The sequence below is a fragment of the Haemaphysalis longicornis genome, unplaced genomic scaffold (assembly GCF_048455015.1).
Source record: "Haemaphysalis longicornis isolate Haplotype H1 unplaced genomic scaffold, Haemaphysalis longicornis Haplotype H1 scaffold_9, whole genome shotgun sequence".
Taxonomy (NCBI): domain Eukaryota; kingdom Metazoa; phylum Arthropoda; class Arachnida; order Ixodida; family Ixodidae; genus Haemaphysalis; species Haemaphysalis longicornis.
The window spans coordinates 142,504,124-142,518,525 of NW_027526460.1; the positions used below are offsets into that span (position 1 = coordinate 142,504,124).

The window sequence follows — 14,402 nt, forward strand, 5'->3', positions numbered from 1 at the left end:
CGTGGTTTGCTTCATACAAGAGACCCTCGCGGGAACAAGCCAACTTCTTCCGCACATTTTACGCCACCTTGCTGTCTCGTCCCGACCTTTCGTTATTCTTAACCCCCGCTTGACGCTACTTGGTCTGCAAAGGTGTGCAGGCGGGGCAGGCTGCTTGCTGAACAGACGCAAGCAAGCATGCAGGGTGCTGGCGGGTGGGGCTTAAATTTTCACGGCCCCATGTGGTAGCAGAACGCCACCGTGCCAACCGTCAGAAGCCAAAGTGCAGGTGGCTGTCGGAGCGCGAATTTGAAGCTCCCATTGAGCTGACAAGCGTGGAAACACACAACCAAACACTCACTTTCCTTGTCCTCTTGAAGAGACAGAGAAAGAGATCACTTTATTTGATGCCCGAGATGGGTTCTGAAGGGTAGACAACTTGGACGGTCTCCCTCCTTCATCCGTCAGCCAGGATTCCTTTGATCCTCACAGTTGCTTCGGCCGTCTGGACTGCTGTCAGTTGTTCCTCCGGTGTGGAGCTGAGCAGAACAGTCTCCCCTTGTTCTGCAGTCTTAATTTTGTATCTTCTAAGTGTATTTACATCGGATTTGCTATTATAGCCGGTCGTAGTTTTTTGGAGCTCATGGCAGGACCATACCATGTGGTGTGGGTCGTTTCTTCTTTTTACAACACTCTCTCCCCCTCTGTCTGTTTTGTGCTTATCGGTGTCTTTCAAAGCCGCGTTGACGCTCCATTCCTTCTTTCCTGCCCGTTTTCAATCACCACCTCGTACAATTGTTGGTTTCGCATGGCCTCGGCGGTTTCACACTCTCACCTTTTCCCCCTCTCAATTAGCTTGGCTGCATGGGCCTACCCAGCTAATCTCGCTCGTGTGAGGATCAGGGCTAGCGCCGGACAGCATGGAAGTCGTGTGGCACTGTGCACAAGGTTGGCGGGCCAGTCCAGACACCAGGGAGGGGAGGGGGGCACAAAATAAGCATTTTTTTGTTTTTTTTAGAAACTGGATTTAAAGTAAAGGTTTGCAAATTACAGAAGAACGGGCTAAATATAGTAGTTTAAATAAGTTCTTAGACCACCTGTCACGTGTGCATTTACCCAAAGCCCGGTCATACGACACCCCGGTCAAATGACACTTTTTTCACGGTCCCCTGGGAGTCGGGGTTTCACTGTAGTCATTTTGGCAGCTTTTCCTGGCAATACTATTTTTTTGCATCCTTTTCTTGGTCTGAGTGAGCTTTGTTAGGAATTTTAAAAATATACAGCGCTGTGTACACCTGTGATCGTCTGTTAACCACAGAGTGCAGATGCTTGCAGCTAAAAGCAGTATCCAAGAAGAGAACACTAATTTTGCACTTTCAATTTTTAGAAAAATCATTCAGGCAAGGAAAAGTAAGTGAATAAATAATTTTACAATGGAAAGTTCTTAGAACCGCAGCTTAATTTTTGAAAATGCCTCAATGGCAAACGTGGTGAGTTCGCTGAAATGGTTTAAATGATGCCACTCTGCCGCCCTGTTGGCAGCCGGTGTGACCAGATCGTGTACGGAGCTAGTAGAGGTGCCAACTGCACAGTTGTTGTGGGCGCAGTGTCATGGGGGCCCAAACAAGCGGCTAGCACTGCTCAGTGCAGTGATTGGTGCCGTGTTCGTTGTTGTCCGCATGGTGTGGGGCACATGGATCCTTGATCAAGAACTCTATTTTTACAGTTATGATGATAAAAATTGGAGGACGTACCGTATTTATTCGCATAATGAACCCACTTTTTTTCCAGAAAATTCAGCATTAATTTGGGGGGAGGGTTCATTATGCGGGAAAAAAATTGCAACAGATTTTTTTAAAAGTTGAAATTTCATACAGTAAAGTTGCTAAGAGAAGCACTGCCAGGGCCTTGCCATTTTCATAAGAACACGTAGATAATTGTGTAATGAAATTTATATTTTATTCACAACTCGCCATTGTCACCCTTCGCCATGGAGCTTCCCTCCTCACTGAAGTCTCTTGTGGCTCCACTTTTGTTGTCAGCACCGTCTTCCGTGCCGTCAAGGCACTCCAAAATTTCTTTTCCGACACCGGCAAACTTCCCTTCCCACGAAACACACGGCGACCTTCGATCACCGCCCAAAAACCTCTCGTTTTCGCCCCTAGCCTATACGCACTCGGTCAACACTGAAGTGCCACACAGCTGCGCCATTCCATGTGCAACGCATGCTCCACCAGCCTAGTTTAAAACGCCGCGCAGCAGGAGCACAAAAAAAGGTTGGAACACAGCTGAACAACAAAACCACGGAGCGTAATGGCAAAGTCGCGTAACAGTCCTCTATGCATAACAGCAAGAGCAGAGGAGTGCGGAGTACGTTTAGTACTTTGTTCGCACGCCGGCGGAACCAGTCCAAACAGCAAAGAGCAGGGAAGGAGTGCGGAGTACGTTTCGTGCTCTGTTCGCACGCCACAACGTTTTTATGGCATATTCAACAGGTGATGCACCGCAAGTGCGCAATTTTTAAATTGTAAGCCACAGCATTCGCGCTCTCCAGCTACGCTTGAAATTTTTTTTCTTGGAATGCATTTCTAGCATCTCTGCGCTTACTGTAGCGCGATATCAAGTTACTGTGATCGCCTACAGCATCAGCAACCATGCTGAAATAAAAACATATTTCCGCGGCATTTTTTATTCAGTCACAAAAAAGTAAATTCTCAACAAGAAAAGTGGGGGGAGGGTTCATTACGCACGTGGGTTCATTACCTGAGTAAATGTGGTATGTAGTTTCTCATTCTGATTGTAGACATGAAATTTGTTTTTGTGTAAAACAACTACATTCAAATTTATTCGGATTTGTATGATTCTTTGGCAGCTCTTGTAAAAAAAACTGCTGGAGTGATGCAGCTGAACAATGTACCAGTGAACTGTGCACAAATCAAGGAGTGCAATAACAGTATCATTCTATCAGGTGTGTAGCAGAAGTTACGACCGTTTGAAGTTTAAGCTTGGAAGGTGGGAACCAGAAAAACCGGTTTTCCCTGCCAATGCAAAACTGGCCCGGGCAGCAGGCCGGGCCACTTGGGCCTGTGCATGAGTGGTCACCACTGAGGCTTCTCACCAAGATCGGCTTATCCCAGAGAGGGCACGCTCCTCCTTGCCTAAGCTGGGGAAGGGGAAGAGCTGCAGGGGAGCATGACACTGTAGCCTCGTCAAGGAATCAGTGCACTGGCGGTTTTGTCACAGACCCACGCAGCTCCAGTTACACGCGTTCCCCAGGCTCCCAGCCGGGAAGCAGTGATTGGCCAAGGCAGGCATCCTGGTTCACCGGAGTGCATTGAAAGTGGTCCCTCGCGTGGGGGCACCAGTGGTGTACAAAGCATTTCACTTCAAGAGGGAGTGGGGAAAAAAGGGGAGGAAGAACGTGAAAGGAGGAAAAAAGGTAGGAAGCGCAACAGGAATCAAGGAAAGCAACAACAAGGCTAAACGGGAAATCAACTCAGAATTGGGAGTTTCAAAACCTCAGCATGCCGCGAGCATGCTGTACATGACTGTGCCATTGTTTTAATTATTTTTGGTCGTCGTTTTCAGGGTAAGCTCACTGATAGCTGTGGTAAGAGCAGACATCAAATGAAAGCCCCCGAAGTTCTGTGGGTGGCTTGTGACAGCGGCGTAATTACTGATAGCAGTTGTTAGCTCACGATAGCTACAGTGTGGCTTTGTTGGGCAGACAGTTAGGGTAGCAATGGCCAACTGAGCAAAGCCGAACCACCCAGCTGGGAGCCACAGCCTTGCCCTCAGGGTTGAACTGGGACAGCCCGCTGTTTTGGCAGACCCCGTGGCTTGGCTCTGTGCTCTACTGACAACCTTTTTCGGGGATTGGTTCGTAGAGGGGCCCAAGTGAGATGCTGCCGCCCTTGGGGCTCGTTTCTGTCCCAGCGCGATGAATGCTGTGTGTCGTGGTGCTGACTGAACAACTAACCCTGTGTGCAGCGTCGGAGATGCGGAGGGGGAGGCAGAGACGGGGGAGCAGCAGCTGGACGGAGCAACACGCCTGGGCATCTTCTCGCGGGACGTGCAAGAGAACAGAGGCAAGTGGTGCTTGGCGCTCGTATTCGGTAGATTGTCACAGCTGGGCCGTTCATTGCCTGTGGTTGGTTTGCGTGGGACTTGTGTGAGAGTGTTCAGGGCATGCTGGAGTGTCATGAGGGGCACAATCTAGCTCCGAGAACTGTGCGTGCGTGTGTAACTGTCCTTTCCTAGCCCTGTCCGGTCATCTCCCCTTTTGTTCCTCTCTAGTATGCTTTTCTAGGGGCATTCTATCCAGAGATGTCAAGCTTGGTTCCAAGTACTGTAGGTTTACGGTGGCAAGGTACAGTCACGTTCCCTTGTTGGGATCGGCAGTGGGCAATCGACCCTTCCACAGGAATTGATTCTATGCACCTATGGCTTCATGAGCTGGCTGACCTCACCAGTTCACATTAAAGAGCCCTCCCTCTCTTTCTCACTCTCTCTCTCTCTCTCTCTCTCTCTCTCTCTCTCTCTCTCTCCCCCCCCCCCCCCCCCCCTGGATGAGCGCTGCTGAATGTGATGAGTGGGGCTTAGTACAAGGACACCTGTGCAGCCTTGACCTGTGCTGACTCGTCCATCGTAAAGTTGTTTCTAAATCGACCGTCAATTGCTTTGCCCCTCTTTCCGTGAGTGAAAGCGCCAGCTGAGGCGCATAGGGTCTCTTTTAATGAGACCTCTTACAGAGCTTGTGTGAGTCATTCTTCCCTGTTGCATGCGACAGTTCCATCAGGGAAATTGACAAAAAAAAATGCACCAAAAGAAATTGCTTCACAGCCTTTCCTAGACTTAAAGGGACAGACAACCGATTTTTGTCGAGTATATATTCTCTATCCCAAATGAAAGGGCATCACTTAAAGCACCTTGACGAGAAACGGTTTTGCTGATAACGCCCTAGAACTTTTTAAATCGAATTTTTTGATCTACGATCCGTATGTGTCCCTCCCAAAACTAATGCTGGCAACCATGACATAGAGTAGCTCAGCAACATACTTTTGTCTATATGCGAAATAAAAAACGATATTTAAAAACTTGTTCCCAGCTAAAAAAGTGGGAATCGCAGGCTTTCCTGCTCCTTTATGGGGTTTTTTTTTAATGCAACGGTCTATTATGCACGAATGCGCCATCTGTTGGGATAGACGATAGGTAGAATCTGGCTTCACGTTGTGGAGGCGGGAAGTTCGATTCTCCCCGGGCGCGACGTTTCTTTTTTTTTTTTTTTAAGCTGCCGTTGGCGTATTTGGAAACTGAAATCAAATATTTTGGCAGAACAAACGCCCCTGACTCAGGCAGAATCGTCAAAGCTTCTTCGCTGGATCTGTTTACTGAACGCTGCCGTTGATTCTGAGCATGGAGGCTCAGTTAGCCACACTGAGAGGCATGCTGAGAGGCACCCAGCGACGGCGGGCGGCGTGTCTTTAAAAATTTCAGAATAATGTTTAGGAATACATACGCAATTTAACCTCGTACGAATACTTGTGTTAAAAGGTTTTCAATACGTAAATAAACGTTTCAGCAGTTACAGTAGCTGCTAGGTTTGCATGTCACGTGACAGGGACACATATTGTAGTGTCAAGTTTCGACACTACGAACCGCCACCCTTCTGATTTCAGGAACTTTGCTGCCAAATTAAAATTATTTCCGCCAGTTTGTTTAGAAATTGCTTGTGGTTATCGGGCTATATAAAACGCTGGCTTTCGTATGAGCTAGAGAACATACACGCGACAAAAATCGGTTGTCTGTCCCTTTAAACACAAATACCTGTTCGCGGATTTTTATACAGGTGCCTCGGAAGTCTGCCCATGCCATTTCATTCTCTGCACATGGCCCAGACTTAAAGGGGACAAAAAAGAAAATACAGGTTTCGTTCATTAAGGGGGGACACTGGTCTTAGAACAGCTTCTTTTAATTTTCAAGTAAACTTTGTGAAGCTTGCCAGTCGTGCTGCTTTTTTCCCCCTGATTTCAAATATGCCACTATTCTTTCAGCTGGTCAGTTTGTTACCGAGATAACTAGAGATAATTAGCCATTTTTGGTCAAACAATGGACAAAACAGTGTTTGCCATAAAACTGTAATCTCTATATTTCTCAACACTATGCATGAACCCTGGTGAGTGCAATAAGAGAATCGGTTTTTTGATGCACCAGTTGGAATTAATTTTACAGCTCATTAAACTTTGGTGGCACCAGTAACAAGGAACCATTTTGAGTGCCCATTGTAAACACCGTCCATAGCAAATGGACGGTGTTTTGTCTATTGTTTGTCCAAAAATGGCTGATTATCTCTAATTATCTCGGTAACAAACTGACCAGCTGAAAGAATAGTGGCATATTTGAAACCAGGGGGGAAAAATCAGCAAGACTGGCAAGTTTCACCAAGTTTACTTGAAAATTAAAAGAAGTTGTTTTAAGACCAGGGTTCCCCCTCAAACAGATTGCTCTGTCCCGGTAACAATGATATTAATGTTATTAGAAACTCCAAACAAATAACCGAGATATTCAAGAGAAGACATATAAAGCAGTGGCGACTCCCCAGCCATTTTTTGGCGATTCCTCTAGGACAGGGGTTCTCAAGCATGTTGGTCCCAGGGAACCCTGCTAAGTTCCGTTAAGTGCCAAGGAACCCCCCCCCTCCACCATTTTTCATTCCGTTCATGCTACATTAACGTGCAATAAATTCAAAAGCAAGCAAGGGTATCGTTTTTTTCCCCGTCGACTTTACGCGAATGCGTACGCTAGCGGCACCTATCTCCAAACAGGAGAAATGCGCATGGGGTAATATAAGACCGAGATTCAAGTGCAATAGTTTAACCACGTGGCCCGTTTTCGGAGTCTGGCTGGCTAGAAGCTGCTGGCGAGATTTATTGTGCAGCTCGCGCGTTTCTGTTATGCGCCGAGATGTGCTTACTGACACTCGGGTGTGAGTAATGGAGGTTCCTTAGATCGATCGCACCTCAAGTTCACCATATAAGACTTTGCGACTGCGGAACCAGGGAAAATTTATCAGTGGCTCGCGGAACCCTGAGAAGGGGTTTGCGGAACCCCAATGTTCCGCGGAACCCACTTTGAGAAACCATGCTCTAGGATGTCGCAGAATTCTGTTTGTGCGATTGGCTGCCTCTGACCTAAGGCACTGCCAAGAAACATCACCGGGCGATTGTACTGGGGCCCCTAGTTCTGTTTGATCGTGTCACTTGAATGCGAACATGCGGTTAACACAATGATAACCATGGTTTTGGTTGTGGACAATACTACGTCCCTCCTGCCCAGAATGCATTGCTGTAGCATGAAGTTCGGAAGTTTTTACGTGGATATTTCTTGTGTTGTTTTGGGTTAAAAACACGTTTAGTGGCTGGAATGTAGCTGGGTGAGTTACCAAAAACTGGTCCTTTCAAATTAAACTTAGTCGTATTTTGCCTTCATGGTCCTTCGAAACAGTGCCTAGACAATCAACAATAATACCAGTATTTGTACAGCAGAAGTACGAGGAACTTTAATTGCAACTCAACACATTGCACAAATCAAGACATGCAATCTCTTATACCCCCAATACGCTAGCGTCCGAATGCCGTTCGACTCAAATGAGTGGCTTGGAATGCCATTCAGAAACTGCCATGCTCCACTAAAATTTTGATGGCATTTGAAAGCGTTAACAATCGCTTGCCGTGCTGCATGGCGCTGCTGCTGTTAAGTTCAATTTTTACGCAATAATGCTGCAATCAAATTTAGAAGCAGTCTTTGGTAGTAAAAGAATATCAGATGGTAAATGACGCAAGGTTTGACTAAGTTTTTCTTAATTCTAAATCGAAATCAAGGTCTTTTTTTATACTTCTGGGTGCATGTTTTGTGCTGTCTAACCACACTGGCGCTGAGAGTGTGGAATTATTACATCTTGATATCATGTGAACGAGAAGTAAACAAAGTCCCGCAATTAAGAATATTTTTCTTGTTTAAGGGCGCCAGTAATGTATTTGTTTATGCTGACTTGGAACGCTGTGCGCGAGAGTGCTAGAAATGGCATTCGAGAGTCCCAAATGTCTCTCTGGCTGCTCATTTGGCTCTGAACGTCATTTTAGCCGAATGGCATTTCAAAACCCAGTGGAGCAGCACAACTTCACATTTGAGTCAAATGACCTTTGGCTCAAATGACATTCAGACGCTAGTGTAGCGGGGGTATAGCACCGCAGATGTAGCTTTTGTCGTTTGGACTCCAGTGTGGTTGGCTGAGCGTTTTTGCGGGTGTCGGAAAAGAGAGCCACGGGGGCCCGAGTTGCCGTGTGACCCGGGGCGGGGTGTCGTGTCTGGTGTGCTGCAGCCGGCGTGGAGGCCCAGCTGGAGACGTGGGGGGCCCTGCACAGGCGCGAGCTGCTTGTGAACCCGCCGCCCAAGAACGCCTACGAGGAGATGGTGCTCTGGACGGAGCAGGGCAAGCTCTGGCACTACCCCATCGACAACGAGGCCGGTGAGACATTGCGCGGGAGTCTGTCGGGCAACTGTGTGCTGGCTCAGAAGGGCCTTGGGTGATGCGTACCTGCCAACTCTCCTGAGTTGTCCCGGACACTCCCGAATGTACGGATGCTATCTCGGATCTCCCAAAAAGGGTCCACCACAGCGGTCTTTTTTCCGTCGCGTGTGGACGTGTCTTTCCTGCTGTAACAGTTGCGACGCTTTGGAGGAGCACTCGCCACTATACCTCTAGTTTCCTATAGCCATACCATAGAGTACCGCTAAGCACTGGAGTTTCATGCACACCGCGCTTCTGGACGCTGCCAGAATGTTGTTTATAGCTTACAGATGCAGGCTGCTATACACGCTCGCCAGCGTACCAAAAGAAGGCGAGGGAAAAGGTCCCTTCACAAGAAGTTTGGCGCACTCCGCTTCAAGAACCAGGACTAGTTTGTTACGATGCAAGGACAAAGCAGCTCAAAATAAACACCCTTGCCCCTTTCTGATGTCAGTCTCCAGTTTCAATAATTCCGTAATACTAAACTAACTCCCTCCCCGATGCGGTCTCCCGAATTTTCATGTTGCTAGGTTGGGTGAAGGGAACAACTGGCTTCCACACAGTTGCCCTTTGCAAGGGGTGAGCGTTATTTCCTTTCCTGCGTGTGAGTATACATTCACAGTGTAGTTTGAATTGTGCTTCGTTACAATGGAAGGTAAGGGAGCCCGGCAACACTTGAGAGAGCGGGGAAAGAAGTTTGGAAATGTTGGCGAAAATGGCACTTTTTGGGGACCAGGGAGCGTGACAGCGTAGGACTGCAGTACTTTTTATTTATGATAGTATTTGTGATATTCATGATAGGGCTGTGTTATTTGGCAAGTATTCTCTGTAAAACTTGTAGATTATGCAGAAAAACAGCAAATACAGTCGATTTTTGACATTTCTTTTTTTACTTTGGGGACCTTCCCTTTGATCAGAAAGAGTCCTTTTGATGCCGTCTTCGTATGACAGTGCCTAGGAAAAGTCGGCCATCAGGCCCTTGCCATCTATGCCAACTGACAAAGCTTTTTCAGAAAGTTCCGTGCCGTAGAGGAGATGTAGAAAATGCACACTCAATGGGCCAGCAATGAATTTCGCTGCGGCCACATTTCAGTAGCAGCATAGCTGATTGCGCTAATAATCTCTGACTTTTACCACTAGCAGTTGTATATACATGCATATAAGCGGTAGTAATAAGTACGCATGAGTCGTAATATAAATCAGACCCCCATACCTTGCAGCCGAGAAACAAACAAAAAAAAGGTTAGGCACACAATATTGTTTTATTGAGGCTATAAGCACTTGTTTTGTCTAAAGTTTTCAAATCCCCGACTGTATATTCAGGATCCCCTTCTTCGGCGCCGTATTCCGTATGGGCTGTCTCGTCCCCTGTCAACTTTACTTTGTAGACTGTGGTTGGGAGTGACCTTCACTAAAGCCTACTCCTTCCTCATCGGGATGGCCAGCAGCGCACACTGTGACGCCTGCGGGGCGGAAGAGACTATAGAACATGTGCTGTGTCGCTGCCCCGAATACTCGTCGGAGAGGAGCGTGCTTGCCACCGCGCTGAGCCGATTGGACAATCGACCATTTACGGTGGAAACTATTTTAAGTCATCGGTCTTCACCATCGACCTCGAGAAGGCGACGAAAGCCCTTTTACGTTTCCTGAGGGAAACGAACTTGCTTGAAAGACTATAGTGCCCGAAACGGGACTAGAGTGCGCGCTTTCCCACTCTTATCTCTTCCTCTTCTCCCCCCCTTTTTATTCCCTGAACCTCATTCCCCCAGTGCAGGGTAGCAAACTGGGCTCTACACCTGGTTGACCTCCCGGCCTTTCCGTTCTTTTTTTCTTCTTCTTCTTCTTCTACTCACTATTGCTGTCTGTAATCTTGTCGGACGACTGCTTCTGTCTGGCTGTCTCCCACACAACAAGTCACGCTCAGTGCAGTCTGGGGCATTGCTTATGGAGCACTTCTTCAACGCTCACAAGACCATGTCATTAGGAAGCGAGTGCCAAACATGGGATACCTATGTGCAGACCATAGGGAGAGCTGGTTTGTGCAGTTGCCTAGCAGGTGTCTTGGGGTAATCGCCAACCACCCATTCATATAGATGCATGATGCTCGCGGACGAAAGTCGCCACCTTGTTTGTCCTTCACTTCCAGGTGCAGAGTGCAGCACCTATGATACGAGGCCTTCCGAGCGTTGCATTCCGAGAGCTGCTCCTTCAGCTTATGCCAGTAGCGTGCACTCTTTTTGGTGACACCAAATTGGCGCTACTCGAACATGTCGGTGTTGGCTTGGGCACACTATACATTGGTTCATTTAAACGCAGTGGGAACTGGTGCCAAGTGCCCGGACTTGAGCAAGAAGAAAATAGCCCGCACGTGCTCACTAACAGAGAGAGAAGGAAAAAGAAAAAAATGGTGGCGCATTCGATTGATGTCGGTGGCGATGGTTTGGATGAACCCGATGGACTGCCTGGTTGCCAGATGACAGCTAACGTTATGCCAAAGACAGGTATATAGGCCAAGGGGTGACTTTTCGGCAAATTTTGTGGTAAAATACCTCAACCTATAGTATTCCGGCTTATGTGGTATGTGCAGGAGGCTCTTACCTTCGCCAGCATTCACCTTTTGACCACTCTTGTACCGCAGGTCAAGACATTTCAATGAAATTTTGAAACTTAAGCAGAATGTTCCACTTGTGTGGAGGCATCCCATTTTATATTTGCTACTTGAGGCGCGCGTCCTTTAAAAAACACGTGCTTTGCGAAAGTAAGACTGCTTATAGGAGCCCCACAAATCTGGTTTTACCATGTATTGGTGATTTGTGATGTCACAAATCATAGGCCGGGAAAGTGTATGGGGTGTGGGGCACCTGTTTTCCTGGTTTTGGCATTTTCTTCGTTAATAAGTAACTGCTGCGAAGGGTGCATTTGTATTCACGACACTGTAATGGTATTCCGATATGAGCCAAGTTGCTTTTACAATTCAGTGTCCCTTTGAGGTTACTCAAATTACTATTGAAGTGAGCAGCCTAGGCGTATTTTTTGTGGCGCGGCATTTGGTGGCCGATCTATTCTGGCAAATGACTCCCTCAGGCCACGAGAAAAACAAGGGTGGATTTTTTTATGAGCATTTATTTGACTGTAGCATGGAAAGTCAGCGTACAGGGCAATGCAAGGCATGAACTGTGAGCCTGACTTGTGCAAGCATCAGCGTCTCATGGAGTTCTGTCCCGGTACAGAGAGTTCATTTTTCAACACCTGCACTGCTGAGGCCACTTCACGCCTGGCATCGAAATGCATCAAAAGTGTTAGGGCCCCAGTTGGCATTCATTGCTGGTATAGTGCCCATCGTAGTGGCTCAGTGGCTAAGGCACTGTGCTGCTGAGCCCAAGGACACAAGTTAAATCCTTGCCACCATGGCTGCTTTTCATTTGATTGATTGTAGGGTTTAATGCGCCGACACAGCAACGCAGGCGATTAGGTGCACCGTAGTGGAGGGCTCTGTATTGATTTTCACCACCTGAAGATCTTTTAACGTGCGCCAAAATATCGTACACATGGGCGTTTTTGCTTTTCACCTCCATCAGAAAAGCGGCCGCCGTGGCCGGGTATTGAACCAGCGTCCTTGTGCTCAGCCGCACAACACCTTTGCCACTGAACCACCGTGGCGGGTTGGCTGCTTTCAGATGGAGACAAAATGCGAAAATGCCGGTGTGTTGAGATCTTGGCACACGATAAAGATCCCCAGGGGGTGGAAATCAATTCGGAGCCCTCCACTACAGCATGCCTCCAGCCCAGGTGCGGCCTTGGTGCAACAAACCCACAAAAATTATAATAAAAAAATTTTGCTGGCAGTGGTGTGAGTGAGTTACATCCCCTCCAACCGTACCTCAAACAGCCTCGAAGGGATCTCATCTGTTTCTTTCTCTTCTTTTTGTGAGCGATCCAACCGTATCTGAAACAGCTAGGGGTGTGCGAATATTCGAAACTTCGAATATTCGATTCGAATTTTTTGGTATTCGATTCGATTCGAACGACACTTTTATTGTTCGTAATATTCGAACCACCCAAATCGAAAAAAAAAGTCAGAGTGTGTCTGTACCGGTGTTTATTTACAGTGGACTCTCGATGATACGATTCTGGGGATGCGAATTTCGGGATGATACGAATTTCCGAGAAGTCCCGGCGAAATTGCATCGTTTGCAATGTGAAAAATTTCGGCTGTTACGAACGGACCTGCGCGGCCTGGCGGAAGATGCGAACGAGCCGGCGAGGAACCCGACTGCCGAACGAGCAAGTGACGGCTCTCGCTCCCCTGTTTGTCACTCTTTCTCCAGAAACGGCCGGGCTGTTGTTTTCTGCTCGCGAAAACGCTCTGCGCACGCCCAACGCGCTGACACCGGCTCGAAACCACCCCCACGCTGCGCGCGGCGCGGGCGGCGGCGTCAACATGGCGTCGGCTCCAGCCGCGAAGTGGCGCGGGCGCTCGAGCGACCGCTTCTAACCGCTTTTTAAAATACGGCTCAAGGGAGACACGAAGTTGTTTGTGCGGTAAAGGAGCTGATAATGCATGCGAAAACGGTACTATAAAAAATCCGCGCCGCTAGTGAAAGTGCCCATAAAATATTTGCCGGGGTGCTAAGCCTAACCATCTCCGGCGGAGCCAAGCCGGCTGTCTCGATCTCATCGCAAGTAGTCAGGCTCCTCCATTCTGCCGCGCGCGTCGTGCGTCATTTTCTGACCGAGGTAGGCGCTACCGCGGGCGCGAAATTGTCGATGTGGGCGTGAAAATACAGCGCTCGCAGAGCCGAGGCGAGCGAATCGCGTGCAAAAACGCACCATGCGGTTCCCGCTTGGCTGTTGCGGCGTGTAGCGAGCTTGGGCACAGCGACTCGAGTGAGGAGACGAGTGCGAAGCTTTACGTGCTCCAGAAAGGACTGCTTTGCGCCACGGGGGTTAAAAAAGCAGAAAATATCACGAATTTCTTCACGCGAAAGTAGGAAAAGAAATAAAAGAAAACGTTTTTCAGTGCTAAATTTTTTGGTCTGTGTTGGTTCATAGGAATTTCGGATGATACGAATATTTTTCGCAGTCCCGCGAGATTAGTATCATCAAGATTTTACTGTGTCAGCGCGCGGCAATGTGCACGGGCTCGGGCATGCCAGCTACTAGTGTCTGAAGTGAGCGGCTGTTTTCGATATCTGGTAAAGTGGTGACGAGCAGGAGGTTGTCACTGCTCCCCAAACATGTCAAGCAGTTAACCTTTCTCCATGTTAACATTTAAGTGAGTGCAGACCTTAATATGTTGAGTGCAATGGTATTGTGTAATTCCTAATTTTACTTTGTGTGATTTGTTGTACAATAAAGTTGCAGTTTTTGTGTCTCTAGATGGTAAAAACATTAATTTTACAAAAAACAATAAGTATTCGTATTCGAAAAATATTCGAAAAATATTCGATTCGATTCGAACTTTGTTTTTATTATTCGAATTCGCTTCGAAATTAAAAAAATTGATATTCGCACACCCCTAGAAACAGCCTTAAAGGGATCTCATCTTTTTTTTTCTTCTTCTTCTTTTTGTGAGCAAGGTTTATTTCTTTGTAACGACAGGTGATAAAACACGCCGTGACATCCATGGCTCACATTTTCGCTTGTGCTGCGCTTCCACCTTCCTTTGGGTGTGTTGATCCCATTTGAAGTGTGTCTCCTCCTTGCTGTTTTGGCCTACTCACTGGACACCTGTCTGCGCCACCTGCTTTGTGACTTTTTTGTTTCCCTCTATCGATTTTGCCCTCCTTAGTTTTAAACATCATACCTTGATAAGTCTGCCATACCCACCCAAATAGCAATGTCGTTAGGCAAC

At 47.6% G+C, this 14,402-nt stretch overlaps 1 protein-coding gene across 1 annotated transcript in view; it reads left to right on the forward strand.

Moving 5' to 3' along the window:
• Positions 1–14,402, forward strand: part of Mrps31 (mitochondrial ribosomal protein S31) — a 34,413-nt gene that overhangs the window by 17,943 nt on the left and 2,068 nt on the right. The window contains exons 6-7 of the mRNA XM_077685541.1: positions 3,970–4,067; positions 8,360–8,506. Coding sequence (XP_077541667.1) covers positions 3,970–4,067; positions 8,360–8,506 — 245 coding nt within the window. The remainder of the gene's footprint in view (positions 1–3,969; positions 4,068–8,359; positions 8,507–14,402) is intronic.